The sequence below is a fragment of the Episyrphus balteatus genome, chromosome 1 (genome assembly GCF_945859705.1).
Source record: "Episyrphus balteatus chromosome 1, idEpiBalt1.1, whole genome shotgun sequence".
Lineage (NCBI taxonomy): Eukaryota > Metazoa > Arthropoda > Insecta > Diptera > Syrphidae > Episyrphus > Episyrphus balteatus.
In genome coordinates this window covers 101,385,573-101,410,760 of record NC_079134.1, presented here as the reverse complement: position 1 = coordinate 101,410,760, position 25,188 = coordinate 101,385,573, and the positions used below count along the sequence as shown (strand labels likewise).

Here is a 25,188-nt window from a genome sequence, read left to right as displayed (position 1 = left end):
AAAGACAAGGTATGATCATTAGAGTCGCCATTTTACAAAATGTAGTAATAAGTTTTTGACGTTTAATTTGGCAAAGTCAAAAGCAACAAGAATGTTAAAGAAAAATTTTTTTACAACAACAATTTCAATAGTGCAGCTGTCAAAAACTTAGGAAGCCATCTTTTTTCTTTCATCTGACAGTTCTCGATACAGACTTTTTTCTAATAATCATACCTTCTCTTTTTATACCATGTTCACAATCATCCATTTTTATTTTTATTTTTACAGCGAATGAAAACATTCAACTGTCAAAGTCGATAAGAGCGTAGAACATTAAAATTTTTTAATCTCAAAGCATGCAGTCACGGACGTCAAGGTTTCAAAAAATTAACTAACCGTTTTTTTGTATTATTAATTAGTCCGGAAATTTTCTAAAGGGTTTCGGTGTGCTGACCTCAAATCAGAAGTCAGAAATATTGACATCTCTTTTTTGAAAAAATCACGGAAAGTGTGACCTTAAAATAAGATGATGTGCATATTAAATTTTACCACCTTAAAATAAGGTGATATCCGATTAAAATAAGGTGATTCCACTTACACTCCGTTAAATTTAATGTGAACATCATCTTATTTTAATGTAAATGTTCATCTTAAAAAAACCGACCAAAAATAAAAATTTTAAAATTATAGTCACACTTTAGGTTTACTTGTAGTGTATCATACTCTTTTCCAACAGTGAGATAGCACAGTGGTAGGGCACTGGCCTAGTAACCCAACAGTTGTAGGTTCGATCCCTGGTGGCAGCCAGTTTTTTTTTTAATTTGCGCATTCAAGAAATTAATGTGACTTGTCACCTTAATTTAAGGTGATGTCACCTTGATTTAGGGTGAAAGTCATCTTAGCAAAAAACCATGCAGAAATCCGCTTAAATTAAGGTGCGATCCGCTTAATTCTATGTGGTATGTTTTCTCCGGGATCGGGTCAAAATTCTGGCTTCAAAATTCTGCTTTTTTAGCAAAAATTCTGTTTTTCAAATTTCTGCTTTTTTTCTATTCTGTTTTTCAAAATTCTGCTTTTTAAAATTCTGCTTTTCAAAATTCTGCCAGCATTATATTTAAACAAAAAAATTCTGCCAATTCTGTTTTTTTTTTTTTTAGCAGATGCGCTGACTAAAGAAAAAAAAACCTCATTAATGTAATTCAACATTGGTACTTTCCTAAATTTTTTTGTTTAAGTGTCGCAAATATTTTTGCATAGACTGACTTTCTTTCAAATAAAATCTATAACTTATTGGAACCGATGTTGTTTGATACAAAATATTCCTTTTCTTATTCAAATTTTTGAATATTCATCTTTATTTGATAAATGAAAAAATTTTGAATTATTTTCGGAGATGTTTAGTATTGAAACCTTTTCTTAATATTTTCATTTATTCATTTATAAAACAAAAATTAATATGCATTCAAAGAATGACAAATTATGTAGGTAAGTAATCAAATAAGTAGATAATTTTTCAAGAAGATGATTTAACAGAATTTTGCAAAAAATTAAAAAAGCGCGCGCTTTTTAACATTTTCCTAACCCTTTTTTAATTTTTTGCAGAATTTTGAAAAACAGAATTTTGAAATACAGCATTTTGAAAAACAGAAATTTGAAAAGCAGAATTTTGAAAGCAGAATTTTGTAAAGCAGAATTTTGACAAAAGAATTTTGACCCCGGCAGAATTTTGAACCCAACCCGTTTTCTCCGTGTTGCCATTGAATCTATTTAAATCTTTCCGCTATCTTTTTTATTTTCCGAGATATATTCAGTTGCTTGGCTTATTAGTGTAGAGTTGCCTATTTGCGGCCGTCTCCAGTTTCCGGCCACTTTTCGGAAAATTGTTATATTTAACAAGTGGTTTCGTAGGCCTTATTCCAAAATTTCGCTCTTATGCTGTTCTTACATATAAGAGAACAGCATAAGAGCAAAAATTTTGAATAAAGCCTACGAAATCACTAGTTATAACGATTTTCCGAAAGGTGGCTGGAAACTGGAGACGGCCGCAAATAGGCAACTGTACCCTATGTTACTAACTTTTATGTTACTTACTTTTGGTCTATGTTAAGCTTAAATCCACATGGAGAAAACAGACCACATAGAATCAAGCGGATCGCACCTTAATTTAAGTTTCGTCCAAAGCTCGAGTATATGTAATTCCCATATCTGGGCAGGTGCTCCTAAGACCCACTTGAGTTATTTGGATAGAATTCAAAATAGAGCTTTTAAAATGATAGGTCCATCACTGATACAATACCACCTCTTGAGCACCGCCGGAATGTATCTTGCCTGTCCTTATTTTATAGGTACTTTTTTAAAAAATGTTCTAATGAAATAGCTAGCTGCATTCCTCCCCTTAAACAATTCAACCGTAATACTCGTACTTCAAGGAATGCCCATCAGTTTACACTTGAGCCCAATTTCGGACGTACCGTCAAATACAGAGATTCTTTCTTTAGTCCCACTTCTAGAATGTGGAATGCATTACCCGCCTCAGCTTTTCCCTCCCATTTTGATGTTCAGAACTTTAAATAAAACCAATGTGCATCGGTATCTCCTTTTACATCCCTTCCTCTTTTCCTAAAGCTCGTACTGTGTATACATACATATTAAGGGTACCTAAAACCCCTTAAGTGCGCGCTCATTTAAAAAAAAAAAAAAAAGTGCAGTGTGCATGTATTCGTCCATCTGTACATCGAGCTATTAAGGTATACGTAATTCCCTAGACGTTGATTCTAACAAAAGTGCAAAAGTTTTTGACGTGATAACGTCTTACAAATCGATGAACCATGGCAACCAACACAAAAAAGTGACGCCATTTTCTCCCTTTCCACTCTCGCACTTTCGCAGTGCGGTAAAAATTTCAATTAAAAATAAACTATTAGAGATACAAAAATCTTCTATAGCTTATTTGAAAGATAATAACCTAGAGTTCAATACATTTGAAGGATCTAAAAAAATTCCATCTTTTTATAGGGTAAATAGGGGTAAAACAAAATTGCAAAAAATTGGCTATTTTCTAAACGCGACAATGTAAAGAGTTTAATCGATAAATAGATAAATTTATAACAAGACTGACAATGGTATCAAAAAAATTCTAAAAAATTTCAAAATCTAGTAATAAATGGTTTTCTAAAACTAAAACATCAAGTAGACCTTTGACGAAGTAGTGATTATAGGTAGGGTAAATTGTTTTGACAATTTAAAAAACGTCATTCGAAAGATAATAAAAAAAAAAGTTAGGCGTCTAATACGGATTTTTTCTTAAATCTCTGCGTTTTGAAATATGAATTTTTGAAACACCCCTACTTATTTTCGGGTATTTTTTGGTGAATTTTTATTTTCTTAAATTTTTCGTAGCGTTCAAGAAATCTCAAACTTTTAGAACATATATGTATCTATGATTGTGCGCATACATGTGCAAAAAATTGGTATTTTAAAACGATTTTTGACCTAATAATATCTTCAACAGATAAATGAATAAAGTTTATACTGTAGATAGATAATAGACAGGACTATATCTGTGCAAATTTCAATCAATTTTGTAGCCACAATTTTGAGATAACGGTAAACTAAAGTTCTATTTTTCAAAAGATAATATCTAGAGCAGATACAAATATGACTTTATGATTTGACTTTATTAAGCATCCTGATGATATTACCTTTTATTTGATATATCACACATAACTGAACATTCACTACAAGCTTAACAGCTAAACCCAGAGAATTGTCCGGGCTTAACAGCTAAGCCCAAGGGGCTAAAGTGTTGTTGCATTTAACATGTAAATTCCTCAGCCCCGACTGCGTTTTTTTGTCCAGTTAAGACCGGTGGTAATAAAAAACACACCTAATGTTAAAAAACTTCAGAATTACTTCAAAACACCTGTGGAGATCTGTTGCCCATGACCAGCCACCAGTGTGGGAAGTACCGTAATCTCAGTTTGGAATTTCGCTATGGTTGGCTTTAAAAAATTCTTACTTTTTTTCAAGGCATCGCAGAAATAAGATTGAAACGTTATTTGAAAGGTGAAATAATGAGCTTTCACATGAAATTAAATTTTTTATAGGTTGTCATTAAAAAAATTGATTCATTAGCGTGAAAAGATAAAACTATATGTTTTTTTTTTTTGCTTTTTTTGATGAAAATTGATCGAGCTCAAAAAATTCTAGCTCTTTTTGTAGGTGTCTAACAGACATGATCGATATATATAATTTGAGCTGAAGAAATAAGCTTTCATTTCAGGTGGTGTAAAATTTATTATAGGTTGTTATATCATGGAATTTTGGTTGATGGAAGTGATTATATCATTTATTTCATAAGAAACGATTGTTTTAAATAAATTATTTTAATACTTTTTGCACATTGCAAAAATTAAAAAATGGTTTTATTCTTTAGAAGAAATATTTGGCTTTTTAATGGTATAATTTTTTTGTAAGCTTTTAAAATTAAGAAATTAATAGGAGTATTCACGTAAACCCCGAAAACCCTTAGAAACTGTAGAATTTTCTATCGGTAGAAATGAGCTGTTAAAATTTGTATGGGAAAAATATTCCGCAAATCATAGAATTTTATCTCAAAAATTTGAAGCAGAAACCGTAGAAAAAAAAATCAGATAAACTTTGGGTGTGTTCAATCACCTATCGGATAGGCTATCTGGGATCCCCGTATCTGGAATATCTTTTTGAACGCGATTTTTGTCTTATTATTCAAATAACCACAAATAAAATATGTTAATATTGAAAAGAGAATATTATTTTATTTGAGCAAATTACATTTTTTTATTGTTGCATAGTATTTGCAAAATTAGCTTGACTTATTTTTTTTAATTGAACAAGTTCAATTTGACGTTTAACAAACAGCTGTTTGTTTCCCTTGTTTACGCAATTATTTTCTGCTGGGGTGTTCATTTAAACCTTTTGCGGAATTTTCTATTTTTCTGCAAAGTAGAAAATTATCTCGTTACGTGAATACTCTTAATATAAATGAGAAAAGAAAAAAAGGTAATTTATTTTAGCTTGTAAATTATGATTGTTTGAAATAAATAAACGGTTCAAATGACTCATTTAAAAAAAAGCACAAAACCTGTTTTCGTACGACGTTATCACGTAAAATCATCGTCCGTAAACCGGCTTCACAGACAACCTCTTTTTTTCTCAAAAAATGCTGAGAACAGAAATATGGCGTTGCCGTTTTTTGCAAAAATTGAAATATTTTTAAGGTTTGTATATGTCATCAAAGCATTTAAGCAATTTTTTTTTCAAAATTTATAGACAGGTATTTCTTATCATTTTGAAAATTCCCCGTCTTTTTCATCTTTATATAAAACAAAGAAGAAACTTTATTTTCTTAACTCGATTTGATATATCAAACTCCAAACTCAATTTTTTCATTCAATTTTAAATAAATTTATTTTTAAATGCGATTCGTTTTAGACAAATTTATTGAATCGAATATCGAAACACAATGTTTTTTTTTTAGAACAGGAAGGTCTAAAAAATTTTTTTCTTCACCACTTATTTTTGTTTTTATCAAAAAGAACTGTATACTAGGCTTAAACTATAAAAAATTGTTGTAAAAAAATTTCGACATGACCCCCGCAAGAAGTAAACCTGTATACGCCCCTGAAAAATACATGGGCTTTAATCGAGCTGTCAGTCGAACGCATGACGGAGTCATTCGTTATTGGGCCATGGCAGTTAACACGGTTTAAAAATTTTCTGTGTTATTATGCATAAGCACAAATTTTCAAAAATAAAAAAATAAAAAGAAAAAAAACTGAAGTTTTTTTTGAAAAATCAAATTTTCAAAAATGGGATATGGAAACAATCATTTTGTTTTTTTTTATTTTGGGTGTGGTTGTTCATAAACAACAGCTACAATATGACGTAAAACTGTATATTTATAAAATTTGTTTTCAAAAAATTATTTTATGTAGGTAACTATTTAAAAAAAAAAAACGGTTTAGATTTTGTTTCTAAAAATGCATCTTTGCCTTTAGAGAACGAGTTTTACATTTTTCCAAATTTTAATATAAAAAGTTAAAAACTATAAGCAACTTCAACTTTAAGAGCAATATCGTGTGACCCAGTAGAACATTTTATTTTTTTTTTTTTGTTTGCATTACTTGAATAAAAAAGCGTAGCATTGTGAAGTGTCGTATTTTCTAACAATTTTAAAATGATTAAAAAAAATTAAGCTTTGAGAAAAACGAAACATTCTCGTCCGTCTTCTCGCAATATTGAATCAGGCAACAAACAGCCCATAGCAGTATGGTGATTTGGTTCAAACTTTGCAGAATTGCAGTGTTTGGTGATTCCCTAGAGGGTAAATTTTAATATTTCAGTGCTAGGTACTTTTTTAATATGATTGTCATTGATAAATATACTACATTTTTACTGTGAACATTATACATACATATATTGCAAACACTCTAATGAAGAGCACTTTTTCTTTGATTTCTAGGATTACGATAAAGAAATGACAATTCAGAAAACAACATCACCCGCCACCAATCACTCACTGAAAGACATAGATTTTTATAAAAATTTCACAAACAATATGTCAACTGCATCAACTGGAAATATAGAAGGTTTATCACCAACCCATGACCAAACCGATGCTTCAACATTAGCAGCGGCGGCTGCGGCAGCTCATGCACATCTCAATGGAACTAGTGAGTACATATCGATGTCCAATTTACCCCACTGCATAATTTAAGCCATAAAGAGTAAGGGTATATTTTAGTGCATGGACAAATGATACATAACTACTAATTCTCTAAAGGCAAACAATATGCATCCCTTAGTAAGGGAAATAAGTTTCCTAAAAATAATCACCTGTCTATGCTATGAATACATCCTTACACAAAATTGCGAAGCTCTATTAATGAAAAAGTCTTATATGTTTCAATTAAACATTCTTTTTTATATATCTCACCAATGCAGTGCAAGACATGATAAATTTGCAAAAGTTACAAAATTTTGCAACCCTGCAACATCAACATCATCAGCAGCAGCAACAACAACAACAACAGCAGCAACACAACCACCATCACCAGCAATCGAATTCGCCGGTTGTAGTTCCTCCAGTTGCTGCGGCACTTGCCAGCCTTCGGGGATTAGCTGGTATCTCGTCTGCAGTAGCTTTAAATTCACCTTTGAATTTGAGCATAGGCTCAACAACATCAGCAGTCGCATCAGCAGCAGCAAATTTATCATCATCAACTGGTTCGACTAACAGTATCAATACTAATAAACCCCATGGTTCACTTGGATCAACTTCTACATCGTCGTCATCATCATCGCTGCCAGTTTCGTCATTATCTATATCTACATCCGGTCGGACAGCAACATCACCATCCCCTGGTGGTGAAACTATAGCTGGAGTGGGAACATCACCTGTGGCCAGTAATTTAATTGCAGGTGGTTGTAGTCCGCCAGGTGCTGGTACACAAATGCCACAATTAATTTTGGCATCAGGACAATTAGTTCAAGGTGTTCAGGGGGCGCAATTGCTTATACCTACAGAGCAAGGTACTTTAATTGAATACCACGACTGTTTTTAATGTATTGAAAATAAATACATAATTTTTTTTCTTCAGGAGTTGCTGTGCAAACAATCCTAACCATCCCCGTGAGTCAACAAATTAATACCAACGAACAATTTGGACAGAATTTTGGTAGTGGAACATTTGCTACACCCTTGCCCCCACTTCCCCCCACCCAAAGTCTTCTTAAAAGTAATCTATTTTCGAATGGAGTTCAGCAGCTATTAGCTGCTCTTCACCCGGAGTTGTTTGCAGCAGCTGCTGCCAACCACCTAGCGACCGCAGCAGACGTTCACCATCATCACCAACAAGCAGCTGCGGCGGCAGCCGCTGCAGCTGCAGCTAAATCCTTTCACATGCAGCAGATCAAACAGGAACAACAGCGTGATCAACAATCACAGGCCCATCGTGCGGGTCACACGTTGCAGCATCTGCATCACCACCACCAACAACTTCAATCGACTGACAATCATCACCTTTCGCCAAAGTTAGAAGCAACTTCCATCAGCTCGCGACATTCGCCATCGCCGCCACTTCGTCACTTCAGTTCATCATCGCCATGCCGAAGGTCGCCTTCAATGTCACCACAACCACCAGCTGGAAGCTCCCAAGCAAGCATGCCTCTTCACCTCAAACAAAGTCCTAAACGCGATTGCCCGTCAGGAATTAATCTGAGTAATCAGCAACAGACTGAGAAATCATCCATGTCCCCTGTTCTAATGGCTCTGAGTAGCGGTGGCAATGGCAACAACTGTGCATCATCGAGTAATCATTATTCGTCCTCACCACTGAGCTCGCAGTTGTTTCGAAGTCACTCTCCTGCTGGCAGTCAACATCTAACTTCAATGTCCACTCCATCGCCATCTAATATTCAACATCAGTCACGAGAACAGCAGCAGCGAGAGCAGCAGCAAGCGTCTGCGTCCAGTGTACTTAGTAGCATCAATAGGTGAGCTATGCCTGTCTGTTTCGACAAATCGAAAACTCAATCCTTCGATTTAGTCATACTTATTTCGTGAATGTGTTTTCTCTATCTTATTACATGCACTGCATCCATGACGACTACCAGACTTACATCAACCAATGGCGAATTAACGATAACCAAATCCCATGGTCCAAGTACAACCCAATCGTCTTCACTATCCCCTCCACACCATCAGTCGTCGTCATCGTTGACGTCGCAGTCTCAATCGCAACATCATCAACAGCAACCGAACTCTCATCATCCGTTGCATGTTGGTGGCAGTGGAGGTCACCATCACCATATACATCCTGGAGGGAATTCATTAAAAATGAGTCCTTCATCATCGACGTCAGTGGGAATGCCACAACAGCAACAAATCTCACCGAATGGAACCGATGGGTCGGGCACAGATTTGCTGGTAGATTCACCACGTAAGTATTCATTATTTTGCTCCTTTTACCTTGACTAGCTTTGCATTGGATTCGCGGGAAGGGTTATGTTTGGTTGTTATAAAAAATATCAATGTCAATTTCCTAACATGTTATAGGTATATTCGTTAATAATAATTAATAAGAATATAGAATTTCTGTATTTTTTTTAACCGTTCAATACACAAAAAAAGGGTTCATCTTTCAAAAGAGTACGAAATACATACCTCGGTATAGATATGTATTTCGTATAATAGTTATTTAAATTCTCACAGTTCAATTAAGTTTTTTCTTAAAAATTTCTGTAACCTTAGATCAACCATAAAAAAAATCAAAATACGAATACAATGACAAGATTGAGTATTTATATGAGTATTTATATTATATACCTTACCTACTACCAAACCAATTTTTACGTATGCAATATGAATTATGTCAACAAAAAGAGAATTCAAAGTAAAAATCACGGTATACTTACTCTTACATGCATTCATTATTAGGTACCTAGAATTAAATGGAGCATTCTATATTCCAAAATTATTAAAACGTTTAATCCTCTTTCGTTAGATTTTGGAATTTCTTCTTCTAATTTTAACAGATGAAGAATTATTGGTGAAAATTTGTTCTGATTTATATTGTTTTTATATGTTTTTGTGATAACTCCATTCTATACAAAAATTCTTTCCAAAACTCACTTTTGAAATTTGTTCTGGAATGATCATATCGCTTTAATCTGTCCAACAAAGACTTTCAGTACAGGCAGACTTTTTTTCAAATCAGTGAGACCTACCAGTTGCAAAAATTACCGCACCCATAATATGACCCTAAAATACACAGAAAACCACTTCGAGCTGCGTCCACATTATGTTGATTTGTGATGATCACAAAACAACAAAATAGAGTGAATGATAGCGCTGCTCAAACTTTGTTGACCCTAACGAAATCGTAGTTAAAAAATGTTGCGATGAGTGAGAAATTATTTTCCAGAGTAGATGCGTTGAAAGTGTTAAGCTACATACACTAGGTGCGTTTTTTTTTACCTCCGGGTAAAAAAAAACTTGAAAAAAAACGCAGTCTGGGCTAAGCAATTTAAATGTTAAATGAACAACACCTTAGCCCCTCGGGCTAAGTTGCTTAGCCCGGAGATTTCTCTCCGACTTAACTTTTTGAAGAGTTTTAAATCTGTACTACCTACTACCAAACCAATTTTTTCATAAATTGTTTAGAATTGGTTAACAAACGTGAAAACTGACGTTTGGAATGACAAAATCTATTTAACTAGCTTTGCTAGCATATCTACATTTTTGTATCTCTTTGTAAAACACAAGCAAAATACAAGAAAAACCCGAAAACGAATATATGACAACTCTAATGTTTTTTTGTGGCTGCAGATTTCGGATCATTCAATATGGTGTACTGCCAAGATTTCCCCGATGCGTTTTTTTTGTCCAGTTAAGCCCCATGCATCGAAATAAAAAAATACACCTATTGATCTCTTAATACACATGCATAGTGTGTTCCCTACAAAGCACAATGACATTGATAATGACATGAAGTGCACCAGCGCCAGCGTGTTAACTAACGCAACAGCGTGGGTCTGGTTTGAATTAAAACGTGTTTATTATTTTAATGTGAATAATAAGGCCGTGTAATAAGGCCAAGTGAAATTAAGCCAACTTTCAAAAATTGGCCTTATTTCACTTTCTCAAAGTGAAATAAGACCAACTTTTCTAAATTGGCCTTATTTCGCTTTTACAAAGTGAACTAAGGCCAACTTTAGTTCAAAAAATAACGCCGAGTTGTAGTCTTATTTCACTTTCGTAATAAGTAGGCAGTGGCTATTCTGATAGAGAGATATATTAAATATTTTAAACGTAACACTCGTGCTTCTAGGAATGGTCATCAGGTCACCCTCGGGCCCAATTTAGGACGTACAGTGTAGAGATTCGTTCTTCAGCAACAATAATGTGGAATGCTCTATTTTCCCCTCTCATTGTGATGTCCAAAAAGTTAAAACCAATTTGAACCGGTATCTCCTCTTTTATCCCCTCCAATTTTCCTAACGTACGCCAGAGATCAAGAGCGATAACAAACATGTGAACCCGCCGCTCCGCCGCGGCAGTGGTTCATATCGGCGCCGATTCTGAGAAAAAATGCAATAACAGTGCAGTTTCTTTAAATGATTATATTATCATTCCAAAAATATGACTAGCTCTACAAAAGGTCTTCCATTGCATTTCAATTGCATTTTTCGGACAGAAGGTAACGAATTAGCTCACTTGAACCAAATGTTTTGGTTCCAGGGAATGATGAAATGTCATAAAATGATGAACTGTAAGGCCCATAATTTTGGTTCCAAAATTATTTAAAAAACTGCACCACTTTTTCTCAGAATAGGCGCCGATACAAAACTTCAGACTAACATGTTTGTAATCAAATTAATTTAAATGGGCATCCTTGTAAAATTTATAAATCATTATACCTCTCGCGCGAGAAATTTGCTGCCGGCTCTTAGACTATTATTTTTATCTTGAATGGGGCCTGATTTCTAAACCTAATCCTCATGCAATTGAAATAAGACCCTTCTCATGGAAATACTGCCTCATTTGAAATGGCAAATGGGATATTATTTCACGTCACCTTCAAATGCATAAAGGTATGTTACATAAAGGTGTTTAGATTATAAATGCATTATTCACTTCTTAATTTATTTCTAATGATATCATTAAAAGTTTCTCCATATTATTCTAAACTGCACCATATCTTTTTCTTCGTTATAAGATTAGATTGGAACTGAGAAAACTTAATAAATGTTTCCATTCTCATACACACATGAAACTATATTCAGACATCCTTTATCAAAAACCTTATTCGTTACAAAACTGAAAACTTATGAAGTTGTTTTGTATCCTTATAAATTTTGTGCTCACAATAATTATCTTAATGCCTATGAAAATTGATGAACGGTGTTAAGGTAGAACTATAATTGACTGTAGCGTGCGTCGGATGACACGGAGGGGAACAGCGCTCGCAACCGCACTCGACGGATGAAAGATTATGAAAAAGTCAAAGAAAACAAAAACGTAGAATTTGACATTAATTTCCGACTTCTTCCTCCAATTATAAATCTGGTTTTGGGCTTTCAGAACTAATACTCTATCTCTAGTCTTAGTCTTCATCTTAATGTGATGTGAATAGCTAAAATAAAACATTTTAATGAAATCTGACTCCAAACTATAGTAGTTAAAAAACAAAATCATAAGCAAATAAACGCCTCGCCGTGTTTCGCAATCTAAACTGATTTTTAAAAGCTGAAAAGAAACTGTATCAGTAGAGCGATGGTAAAGGGATAACTTAATGTGTCGATAAAGACTTTTTGCGTCTCTTCGAGGTGCAAGAAAATAATAATTTATGAATTTTGAAACAACATGCAAGGATACACTGCTAAAAAGAAATCTGTCTTTTTACAAATTTTTGAATGAAATGCTCATTTTTGAAAAAAATAGGTTACGCCACTGTTGTTCTCATAGCCTCAATTTTGAATGGATTGTTTTAAATCATCCCAAAAAAATATTAAGCTGGTGCAAGGTTCATTTTTTCGAATAGCTAAACCTACACAAATCAACCATTTTGGGAAAAAGGAATATCTCCTGATTTATTATTTGCAGCAAGGACTAATTCTCAATACCACTTTCTTAATATCTTACAATTGCGGTATTTTTTTGGTAACTCAGTACTTAGCTCACTAAAATTTTCCACGGTATCTAAACAACAATAAATGACTGCCAAGGTTTTACTGAGATTTGTTTTCTTTTTTAACTTATACATTTTTGACCCTTCAACAATAAAAGATTATAGTACAGGTAAAATAGTACATAAAATAAATAAATAAAAAAAAAAATCTTACACTCATGAAACTTGGCAAAAAGTTTGCTTTTGGGATGGAACCAAGGGTAAAAAAAGTCTATAAGAAAAAGTTGGGTGGAAGGGTGTTTTTTTCGCGGACAAGAGGGAGGGGGTGAAGGCCAAAAATATACTGAAGAAAATTGTTTCTCGAATGTCGAATATCATCATATGACACATGCTGAATCTAATGACATAAAAATAAAGTCAATACGATTGCTCTAAGAAGTTATAGCCGGTTGAAAACAAAGGTGATTGTTTTTTTACTTCAATAGGTAAAATATAACCGAAACCCATGTGAAAAACATGCTACACTAAGGTTTTAGATAAAGCAGGGACAAAGGTTATAAAGTTCCTAAAAATATTTTTGGTGAAAGGGTGTTTTTTTGATGGGTTTAGTTGTGTGTGTGAAAGGTATCATAACAGCTGACTTATATTTTATTAATTTTTAAAACTTGGTGAAAAAGTTTTGTTTGGTATAAGAATTAAGAATCTATAAAGCGTAAAAATTATAAAAAATGAATTATTATTAAATAAAGAAGAGCAATCGTTTGTTGTATTTTACAGCATAAAAAGTTCACTTAGTAAAATACTGAGTTACCACAAAAACACGGCTAATGTCATCAAAACATAAACTGCGTATATGAGTTCTTTTTTTTTCTATTTTTTTTTATTTTTGGCCTGCAGACAGGCTTGATTTTAATTTTTTTTTTCGGTGTAAACTACATGAACTCTGTAAAGTTAGCTGTGTTTAGGGTTCGTTGCTTGTCACATTACTATCGTCGTTTTGCAGCAACGCGACATCACTATGTGTTAATGTATGTATGTATTTTATGCATTTGAAAATTTGCAAGAAATACATATACATTTTCTACTAACAGTTATAAAATTCAGATGACTTTACCTTCTTAACTGCTTGACATGCACTAATTACGGCGCAACACAACAGCTAACAACCGATATTCGATTATACAATTAAATATGCATTATGCCATCAATTACGTTGCACTAAGCTAATTATTTGTTGTGTTGCTGTTGTTGTTTTCAGCAGCAATGAAGGAAGGGTCTGTCTTAGCGAAGCTATATTAATTTTGTACCTAAGCTGCTGCTAGCTACCATGAATATATGCGCGTCAAGTCTGCAGGATAAACTAATTTTTTATCCATTAAATATGTACCTGCTCTATAATATTACCAACTGCTGCAGTAAACAAAGTAATGAAGGTCGGCTAGTAATTAGTCGTAATTAGTAGTGCTTTTGATGTGGGTGTTGTATACCTTGCAAATTAAATATTTTAGCTGGGCTTTGTTGTTGTTGCAGACTATATACCTATGTAAACTTTAATCATGACTTTTTTATTTTCTTTCTGTGATTCTTTCAGATGAACAAACCATCAATCAAGCGACCAGCAATGTTGTAGATGGCATTGATTTGGATGAGATTAAAGAATTTGCGAAAGCATTTAAACTGCGGAGGTTGTCATTGGGCCTAACACAAACACAGGTTGGTCAGGCACTTTCGGTGACTGAAGGTCCCGCGTATAGTCAAAGTGCCATATGCAGGTGAGGTAGAGTGTAACCAGAGAAAACAACTATTTCTACTATTTATAAATAATTTTGTATAGATACATATTTTCATTTTCTTATTGAAGTTCGGTTTAAATTTAGGAAAAAGTTACCTTACAAAGAATATCTTCTGCTTTTTTTTTCAAATCAAATCAAAATTTTAGTTGATAACTTATCCAATATGCAGTATCTAATTTAATATTTAGTCAAAAATACTTGTCTTTTAAGTACGGAAAAGATAAGACTTTTTTGTGAATAGAAAGAATTTTTTTTAATACCTCAAAGAAGGGAATTAGAAATAAATAAGAAAGGTAGGCCTAAAAACTTCTGGTACAAGGAAATGCAGAAGCAACAGCATTCTGTTGGCTTCAGAAATGGAACAATACAAAACCGGGAGGCTTGGCGCCGATTTCTAAGGTCAACCCGGCGAATCACTAGTGTGAAGCAGAAACGTGGGATAGTTATGATCCCCTCGACATCGAGATCATAAAAGCGCCTAGAAAAAGAAGAAGAAGGGAATTAGAAAAGATTAAGTCCTTGTTTTTCTCGAGTAAAATAGAAATTGAATTTTTAAAGAAAAAAATCTTGACCGCCGCCCCACCGCCGCGGCGCGCCGTCTGCAGGAAAATTCACTGCACGACCGCCGCATTACGACTGCAGCACGTTCGCACTTTTTAATTTTGAATGAATAATTCGGTGCACGACCGCCGCACTACGATTGCAGCACGTCCGCACTATTTCATTTTGTGTGAAAAATTCGCTGCACCATGATACATAATTTTTGAATTTTGAAAAATAAAAAAAAAAACTAGCGACGAGAAAGAGATTCGAACCTGACCACTTTGAATTAGAAGTCCAACGCTTTAACCACTCGCCGACCAAGTCATGTTTGCATGAACTGGCAATTTGCTACTTAAGTCAAAATAACTTTGAAAACGACTTAAACATTTGTATAAGTAGGAGAATAGAATTATTTTTCATTCAAAATAAAATAGTGCTGCAGTCGTGATGCGGCGGTCGTGCACCGAATTTTTCATTCAAAATGAAAGTGCGGACGTGCTGTAGTCGTGGTGCGGCGGCGTTGGTACAGCGATTTGTTTTCATATTTTTCATTTTTTCAAAATGAAATGGTGCGGACGTGGTTCAGCGGTGGTGCGGCGGTTTAGAAATTTTTGATCATAGTGCGGACGTGCTGCAGCGGTGGTGCGCCGCAAAAGAAATTTCTGATAATAGCGGCGGTCAAAAAGTGCTGCGGACGTGGTGCGGCGGAATTCCATTTTTACCCGTGTTAGGATACTACCACCAACCCTTGATGAAATCCGCCATTTTGGAAAACTTAATTTGATCTATAAAAAATATGTGATGAGAGTTTACAGCAAAACTCGCTTATTGTAAAGGGAAATCGGTTGAAACGGCACTACACTCCGTAGTACGCACTATTGAATATTCCTTCACTTAAGTTGCATTCCTTGATATCGAATGCGTACTCAACAACGCCAGCAACATAGCAACCACAAATGCACGATAGCTCACTGAGTAATGAGCTAATATATCCTTATAATCTTATGCTAAAAATCAGAATCAAAAACTCAACTCTAGGAGACTTCTCAGCAAGAATATCTGTAGCAGAGGTACACCACAAGGAGAGGTACTTCCCCCTACTCCTGTGGAACTTGGTGGTCAACGAACTACTAGTCAATCTAAAAGTAGATGGATTCAAAGTGATTGTTTACGCTAACAACATCGCTATTACTGTATCAGGAAAACATCTCCATACTATAATATAACTTATGCAAACTAATCTCAACAAGCTACTTAAATGAACGGCAAACTGTGGATTAGGCGTAAATCCTCAAAGAACAGAACATGTCCTCTTTACAAAGAAATATAAAATTCCACAACTTGACCCTTCCTCTTTTAATGGTATTCCACTAACTTTCTCAAGTGAAGCCAGATACTTGGGTCTTATCTTAGATATTAAATTAAACTGGACAACCAATAAACAAGAAAGAATAAGAAAAGCCATATAGGCTTTCTTCTCTTGCTAAAATGCTATAGGGAACAAATTTGGACTGTCCCCAAAAATAACTCACTGGCTATAAACTGCGGTCATCGGACCTATTCTCACTTACGGGGTCGCAGTTTGGTGGACTGGTCTGGAAAAAGTAACATATCGCAACAAGCTTAGCAAAGTCCAACGTTCAGCCTGCATGTGTATCTCCGTTCGACACCATCCGCCGCTCTAGATATATTACTCAATCTTCCACCCCTAGATATATTCAGCAGGCAAGTGGCCACGAGTACAGTTATTCGTCTCGAAGCCATCTCTCAATGGACCAATAACTCAATTGGCCACACAATTATTCTGAATTCATTCGGATTAATCCACAGTCACTCTGACTACACCACCCCACAATTGGTTTTTGGCAATAACTATATGAACACACGATTCCAAACAGATTAGAATGGGACAACGCCGCCGAGTTCCTGAGAGATGAAATAATTCATTTCTACACAGGTGATTCTAAAACAAATGACGGAGTAGGTGAAATACTTAATCATAGTCATAGTCTCTCCTTCCGTCTCCCTAATCCCTTACAAAATCATGGTACAACGGACCAATAAGGGTTCAAAGTTTCTCAGTCGTTTTCCTGACAGCCGTTTCTACCTATCCTAACCTAATTTGTTTTCAAAATTCACTGCTTTTATTTAAAAACAGAAAAACATGTTGGGAAAATTTTTTTTCTAAGGAAACCATTTTTGGCGAAAAAGAGACGCCATGTTCTCCCGTTGCGTTCCGCCTGAAATTGTTTGCAGTGCGCAATTCAAAGTGTCAAAGTGGTGATGAAGAAATGCCATTCGAAAGATAATGGAAAAAAATACGGGTTTTCTTATCACGTTATCACGTAATATACACGGGCGGAGACCTATCAGGTTTTGTAGAGCTAGTCGCACTGATTACGAAACTGTATTTGAAAATCCCCTAAAACCCCCAAAATCTGGAGTAACGGGCAAAAAACGGTTTTTTGGACCTTCACCCATTGAAAAAATTCTAGCTTCGACAATTTTTTACCCATTTTCGATTTTTTTTTACAGTTTCTGATAGAAGATAAATATAACTTTTCAACAATGTATAAAACATGTAACTCGGTTGAACTACTTAGAATTTATAACCTGTCAAAGTTCAAAAATTCCATTTTTTTCGTCATTTGCCCAACTTCGGCATCAATTTAAAGTATATGTTTTCAAAACAACATGCTATTTAAAAAATATATTCTAAAACTATATCTATTTCTCAATCAATTCAGAGTTAATGAGGGTACAATAAAGTGACACAATCCTGGATTAACCCTGATTTAAAACTTTTTTAATACACTTTTATTAGCTTCACTTGTAACTAACTAAGAATAATGTAATAAAATCTTGGAACTAAGTTTTGACCCACTTCCAATTTTCGTATCGAACTGAAACTTTGTACATATTATGTAGTTCGGATGACAACAACAATACATTAGTGGTCCGGAACCTGGGGAGTATTTTTGATTGTTCTAAGTCCCATCATATTTTGTTCTAAGTCCACTTTTTATTTAAGGAAAAAACGAACTTGTATAGGAATTGTTCTATGTCCGATTTTGGGTTTTTAGTTTTAAAAAATATTTAAAAATAGTATGTACCTACAAATGAGGTAAACTTGTAAAATTTATTCAAGATAATAGGACAAACTTTATAAAAAACATAACTTTAATGGCAAACGAGCAGAAAATTGTCGCTTTAAACCAATCTGAAACTTAATAATCGTCTCCTGTAACATTTGCTTTTTGTGACTTAGAACAATTTTGCTTTACATCGACTATATATAGTTCGGATGACAACACAATATTTTAGTGGTGTGGACCTTGGGGAGGGGCATTCATCTAATCAATTTTAGCCTTGCAGGTACGAACGAAAGAGAGGGGCTTTGGAGGTTAATACAACCCAAGTTGAATTGAGCCTACTTTCAATCATGATAAGAATAAAAAGTAAAAAATAAAATACATAGTTTAAATAACTTAAAATACGCTTTTATCTATCACGCACTAAAAACTATAAAATAATTTAATTGACTTATAGGAAATGGTAAGATCAAAAAGCATAGAGCACATTTTTGTTGATTGTTCGTTCATAAAGTTTTGAATAAAGCCATTTCCTGTAAGGCAATTAAATTATCTTATAGTTTTTATTACGTGATAAAAGCGTATTTTTAGTTTTTTTACACTATGTATTTTTTCATTGATAATGCCAGAAAACTGACCAGTGAATTTTTCATATTTTTCCTAGGGCGCTCGCCGCCTATGGGTCATTTAAGCTTTAAGGGGTGTCCCGGCATAATGAAAGAGACGTTTAAGTGTGATCTGGGTTATATACTCAGAAAAAAAATGTCATGCAGTATTACAGATTGTTAAATCAAGATCTTATGTTCCAGATTGGTACGATAGTGAAATCAAAAGTTTAAAAAGTCGAAGAAACAAGTTATGGTCAATTTTTAAACAAACTCCAACATTTATCAATTTCAAAGCTTATTGTGAGTCAAGGGATATTTTTAATAGGTATCATAATTATATTCAGAAGGTGCAAAGAGATCTGATAATGAATCCAACATTTTGTTGGAATTTTATCAATAGCAAAAGGAAATCTTGTCCTTACCCGTCTGTTCTTAAGTTTAATGACATTTCAAGTCATGTGTTCAATCAGGTAGTAACACAACTGTTTTCCAACTTTTTTCAAAGTGCCTTCAAGTGAGATACTTCAAACTTTGATACTTTAAAAAAATATAGACATGATAAATACCAAGAAAAAGTTGCGAAGAAAATATAGTTTCGCAGTTGGCTCTTTATGAAACACTTTACCAAACATGTACTTTATATAAAGGTGACCTCAATCAGAAAAACAATATACTTATTTTTTCTTATCAATTATTTATCACTAAACCTAGACTATTACAATAGACATTATAAACATAAGGACTGAGCTGCAAACCTTTTATTTTTTTTTTTAACATCGAATAACATTTCCTAAATTTAAGTGCCAGGACATTTTTAAATAAAAAAAGCTTTATATTTTTTTCAGTAAAAAATTAAATTTTACGTTTATTTCTTTTTCGGAATTAATAAAATATGTATAAATCAAAATCGTTAACGAATCAATTTCAAACAAATAACTCTACCATGGATGTGTGCATATGGACTTTCCTCAAATCGAAACCAACAGCGCCCTAGCCGCCCAGATGTATGCTGCACAATTATCATCTCAACAACAAAATATGTACGTTAAAATACAAAACTTCATTTCTTTATTTGCTTTTAATTTGTTTTTTTTTTTTTCTGTCATATTAAAGTTTAAATTAAGTGTAAGATTGGTACCTAAAATAAATTCCTTGACGACAAAAAGAATTTGCATATTTTAGCTAGTCTAATTAAGCTCAAACTTAACTTCTGACATTTTACTTCCCTCTTGAGAAACATGCAATTTCTCAAATACATATAAGAATAAACAAATAAGTTTCAGTATACATTTTTTGCATTTTTAGTAACAAAATAAAGCACATGAATGAGTTTTTTTTTGCGAATAATTAAAATCACCTTACAATATTGCAGTGTGGGGGTTAAGTGTTTTGCAAAAAAAAATCACTATTCATTGGACAAAAAAAATTAGGTCACAGAAGAAACTTCGATTTACTTACATAATTGTGTACTGAAACATTGTTTTTAGCAAGTATCTTTTCAAATATTTTACTGAAATACTTAGATAAAAATGAATAACCTGATCAAAATGTATGTGTATGTGCTAGTTTTTGTAAAAAAAAATCTGGTGGGGCATTGCCATTTGTAGATTTGTTTAAATTTCTTCCGAAACAAAGTGTTTAATTTCTTTATTTTATTATTTGCTTAAAAAAAATTGGAAAAAAATATTTAAATAACAGATGACAATGTCCTGGCACTAATAATGCACATATACATAGGTATGTGTTTAAGTTATTTTTCTTATTTTGAAAATAAGCATATTTTTAAATAATTCTTTAATTTAACAGGTTTGAAAAACTGGACATAACTCCAAAGAGTGCCCAAAAAATTAAGCCCGTCCTAGAGCGATGGATGAAGGAAGCTGAAGAAAGGTTAGATTTAATCACTATTTTTGTACCATATAGAATTTTCTAATCTATTTAAGAACTTTTTCTATATATCAGTCACTGGAACCGGTACAAAACTGGTCAAAACCATTTAACAGATTATATAGGTGTTGAACCATCTAAGAAAAGAAAAAGAAGGACTTCATTTACACCCCAAGCTTTAGAACTGCTGAATGCACATTTTGAAAGAAATACACATCCATCAGGTAAGTTTTATTTACGTGACCGGCCCTACCTATCTTTTTGTTTATCGACCCGCTGAATCCGAATCTGAAGTCAGTTTTGCCCAAACACTCTCAAAATTTTGATAAAACTACAAAAAACTGCCGGAATTTATGGCGATTTTTAAGTTTTTTGCAATTTATGATTTTATGATTTTTGGAAGTTTTTGCAAAGTAGGGATTTTTCCAAATTTCACAAGAACTGCATTCAAAACCATAAGGATTTGGGATGAACAAGTTACCAAATTCTGAGGACCCTTAAGTTGGTCTATCAGCATACTTCGTTTCATTACTTTTATATGTGAATATTTTTAATCAACTATAAAATAGTCAGTTTTAACTATTGAAACAGTTGGTTGTCGTTTGTGATTATTTTTATAGAACATTAAGCATTTTCTAAATCAATCTTTTCTTGACAAACTGGTCAATGTGGACGCTGCTTTGAACTACTTTTTCAATATAGCAAAAGCAGTTCAAAGTAGTTTTAAGTACTAAGCAGTAGATAAATGTTCCCAAAGGAACGTAGCTATTATTTACAAAATTGTCCACAAGTTACATTTAATTGTATTCGCAAATTCCTGTCATGGCGTGATTTTTTTTTAGTTAATGGTACAAATTTCTTGTTGGATTGCACAGATAATTGTCCCTTCTTTCATAATTCACAAGTTATTTTTATCAAAATGTTTTTGTTTCCAAAATACAGAGTCTCAAGTGGGGACTATTTCACAAGAAAAAAAATGATGTTTTTCTTAGAAATTTTCATACTCTTATACCTGGCAGATATCTTCTAAAAGTAAATTTTGTTGATAAGATACTGATATCTAAAATATATATTTAAGAAAAAAATCTTAAGATTTTTTTCTTAAGATATCTTTTCTTAAGAAATCTTAAGATTTTTTTCCGAAACGGTAATTTGTATAAAAAAAACAGCAGAACGAAAATTTTTGTTATGTTTTTCGTTTACACAGCACACCAGCTTGACAAACGACATTCTTACCTGTACTTGAATAATTTTTCACTAATGTTTTTTCAGGTCAAATTTCTTGGTCCAAAGAATTTTGCGACTTGTGAGTTTTATTTCCAGTTTTTGTCTTCAAAATTATTTTGAAGTTTGAATTTATTTACTTATCAGTCTCAGCATTAAACATATACGACCAGCTGATAACAAATAAAAAGAAATAGTCGTCGAGAACAGTGGTGAGAAAAAAAAAAGGTCTTGTAGGTTTTGCTAAATTTCATTTAATGCTGTTAAATAAATTGAAATGTGTGTTTGTGCTGTAAATACTAATCAACTACACTAGCCCAAAAAATTAAGGGACAAAAAAAATCGTCATTTTTTTTGTGATTTTCGATAGGCTGTATCTCAGTAAAAATGATCGCATCATGACAAAATGAAAAGCATGTGAAAGCTCTATTCTTCTATTGATGACTGATATTGCAGTCTAAAAAAAAAATCAAAGAAGTTTGAAAAAAAAAATGAATCTTAAACCCAAATAAATAGCCTTTCTAAAAATAATAATCATTTTATCAGAAAAAATTTTCCCACTTTCTTAGGAGAACAGTAAAAACGAAAAAAAAAACTGGAAAATGTTGGTTTTTGAACATTTCCAACAGTTTAGCTATTTTACCGTTAGAAAGAAAATATTTGAACATTTAATCCTGAAACTAGAAGAATAGAGCTTTCACATGCTTTTCATTTTGTCATGATGCGATCATTTTTTACTGAGTTATAGCCTATCGAAAATCACAAAAAAAATGACGATTTTTTTTTTGTTCCCTTAATTTTTGGGCTAGTGTATTTGTTGTTGCCTGATGAGGAGTGTATTCACGCTCGAAACGTTCTAACCATATAAAAATCTTTTATTTACCTGGAGCCTGAATTGAAGTTTTTCATATATATATGAGTAGGTATTATATCTTTCATGTGCCTTAGTAGGTCTAGGTCGAATTTAAAATAAAAATAAATAAATAAATAAATGTTTTGTTCCACCAATAAAATACTGCTGTTGCATTGTATCTTTTAAATTCAATTTAAAAATCACTACGCACTCTCGCGCTCGTTATACCTAATTTTTTAGTACAGGTAAAATAGTACATAAAATCAAGAAATAAAAAAAAATTGTTACACTCATGAAACTTGGCAAAAAGTTTCCTTTTCTATATTTCTAGACATTAAATGCAAATGTTAACAAAGTGGATGTTCTTCATGTACCAGGAACGTTAATTGGTGTAAGCAGCTTGACTTCAATTTCTATACCGCTTAAGCGGTATGTAATCGAGTTCTCATCGAGATCAGTCTAGTAGGTACTCGTAGAACTTGAAGAATTCAGTCATTTTTTTTAATCTTCAATAATTTTTTACATATTTCCATTTTTGTTTCTTCAAGTTTGCCCGCAATTGATAGTTTCATTATTCTTTTTATAAGAACGTTACGATTTATTAAATGAAACATTTAAAGTTTTCTTAAAATGTCTGATACAAACTGCTGGGGGCGGTTTTGAACATGTTCAAAAGTGCCCCAACGCACTTGTTCAAAACTGTGTCAACGACATAAAATGTTGAATAAATATTTAACATTAAGATATTCATTAAAAAATTCACCGTGATTTAGTTTAAAATTTATTAAACATTAACAAAAATTGTATTGCGTTTTGAAATCATGCACCAATTTTTTTTAACTCTTACAACTAAAAAACTTAAATAATGCAAAACTACTATAAAAATCACCTTCCACCTATAAATCTGAAGGCCATCTGAGATAACCAAGGAAAGTCATTGACGTTTATGGATATGGTGTTGACGGGTTCAAATATCGAATAACTTATAAAAAAGATTGATAAACTAAAATTTTATATGCAGTGTTCAAAGCGCCCCGTGTTTAAAAGTGCCGCACTCTCCCTTATATTTTTGACCTTCACCCCCTCCCTCTTGTCCGCGGAAAAACACCCATCCACCCAACTTTTTTCTATAGACTTTTTTTGTACTTGGTTCTTATCCCAAAAGGAAACTTTTTGCCAAGTTTCACAATTTCTCTTTTAAATGACTATTTCACCTGTACTATTGTAATGAATTTTCGAATAAAAATTTTAATGTTCTTTTTTTTCAGGAACCGAAATCACTGGCCTCGCCCATCAGCTTGGATACGAGCGTGAAGTTATTCGAATATGGTTTTGTAATAAACGACAAGCTCTTAAAAATACAGTTCGAATGATGTCTAAAGGAATGGTGTGAATTTTGAATTAAAATTATTTCACAAAATTTTGTCACCAGCACTTTGTAGATTATTGACAAAAAGTTGCATACGAAAATCTTTTAGCAATTTATTTGATTGTTACAATTCGTAATTATTTTTTTCTTAAATTAATTTTTCTTTGTGTAAATTGTGATAATTACCTAAAAGAATCAGATTTATGTATACGATCGAATTTAAGTGGTCTTTAACATTCCTATTATAAGTTTCTTGTTTATTTTTTTATTACTCGTAATATGCATAACATTTTGATTGAGTTTATAATTGACCCATAAAATTGTATATAACATAAGACAAAGCCATAAATATTTAATGTTAAGAAAAATTACATGAAGTTAAACTTCTTTTATGATAGTTTAATTTTTGTTGTACAATATTATTTCAAGACCCGTGCCATTCTCAGAAATAAAAAAATATTCAGTTGCAGAATTGATTAACAATTTAAAAATATTTAGTGTATGTCTCTGTGTATATAAATATTAGAAAAAGCAATGCAATTGTGAACTAAAAACATACACATATTGAATTATAAAAAAAAATCCGCCTATTTGGTTAGAATGTAATGAAGGTTTTTTAATTAAAAACTTGAAAATGAATGTCGAAATTAACATTTTCAAATGTATCTATAAATTGATGTTCGTAATAAACAAAAAGGATAGATTTAGATATTATAGATATGTAAAACATGTAAAATAACAATAATTTATGAATTTTAATTTAAAAACTCAAATATGCGAGGAAACAAAATAATATAACCATAAATAGAGTTAAACATAGGTATTTGTAAGTATATACATATATAAATATAAAATAATTAAAAAAAAACAAAGGCCAATAAAATGAAAACTATTGTCATAAATTCTATATTTCTTTTTTGTCTTTTCTCTAATGTATGCTGTACGGTTATAATGGTGTCTGTCATTTATAAAAATTTCACGAAACTTTTATTTTCTCGAAAACGGCTCCAACGATTTTGCCAAAATTATAAATTTTAGTTTTTAGGCAAGGTCTATCTTCTGTTCAATTTTTTTTCGAAAATCATTAACGGTACCAGTCATATAACCGTTTTTTTTAATATCTGATTTTCTGTCAAACTTCTTATTCAATTTCATCGAAATTTATACTT

The 25,188-nt window shown here is 32.7% G+C and overlaps 1 protein-coding gene across 3 annotated transcripts in view; it reads left to right on the top strand.

The window, feature by feature from the left end:
• LOC129916360 (POU domain, class 6, transcription factor 2) overlaps positions 1-24,804 on the top strand; it is a 167,685-nt gene extending 142,881 nt beyond the window's left edge. For all 3 annotated transcript variants that reach the window (XM_055996249.1, XM_055996240.1, XM_055996256.1), the window contains 9 exons: positions 6,482-6,692; positions 6,964-7,551; positions 7,620-8,514; positions 8,635-8,960; positions 14,242-14,422; positions 19,673-19,726; positions 20,493-20,576; positions 20,649-20,797; positions 23,919-24,804. In XM_055996249.1, coding sequence (XP_055852224.1) covers positions 6,482-6,692; positions 6,964-7,551; positions 7,620-8,514; positions 8,635-8,960; positions 14,242-14,422; positions 19,673-19,726; positions 20,493-20,576; positions 20,649-20,797; positions 23,919-24,043 — 2,613 coding nt within the window. In that variant the 3' untranslated portion in view covers positions 24,044-24,804. The remainder of the gene's footprint in view (positions 1-6,481; positions 6,693-6,963; positions 7,552-7,619; positions 8,515-8,634; positions 8,961-14,241; positions 14,423-19,672; positions 19,727-20,492; positions 20,577-20,648; positions 20,798-23,918) is intronic.
• The last annotated feature ends 384 nt before the right edge of the window (positions 24,805-25,188 follow it).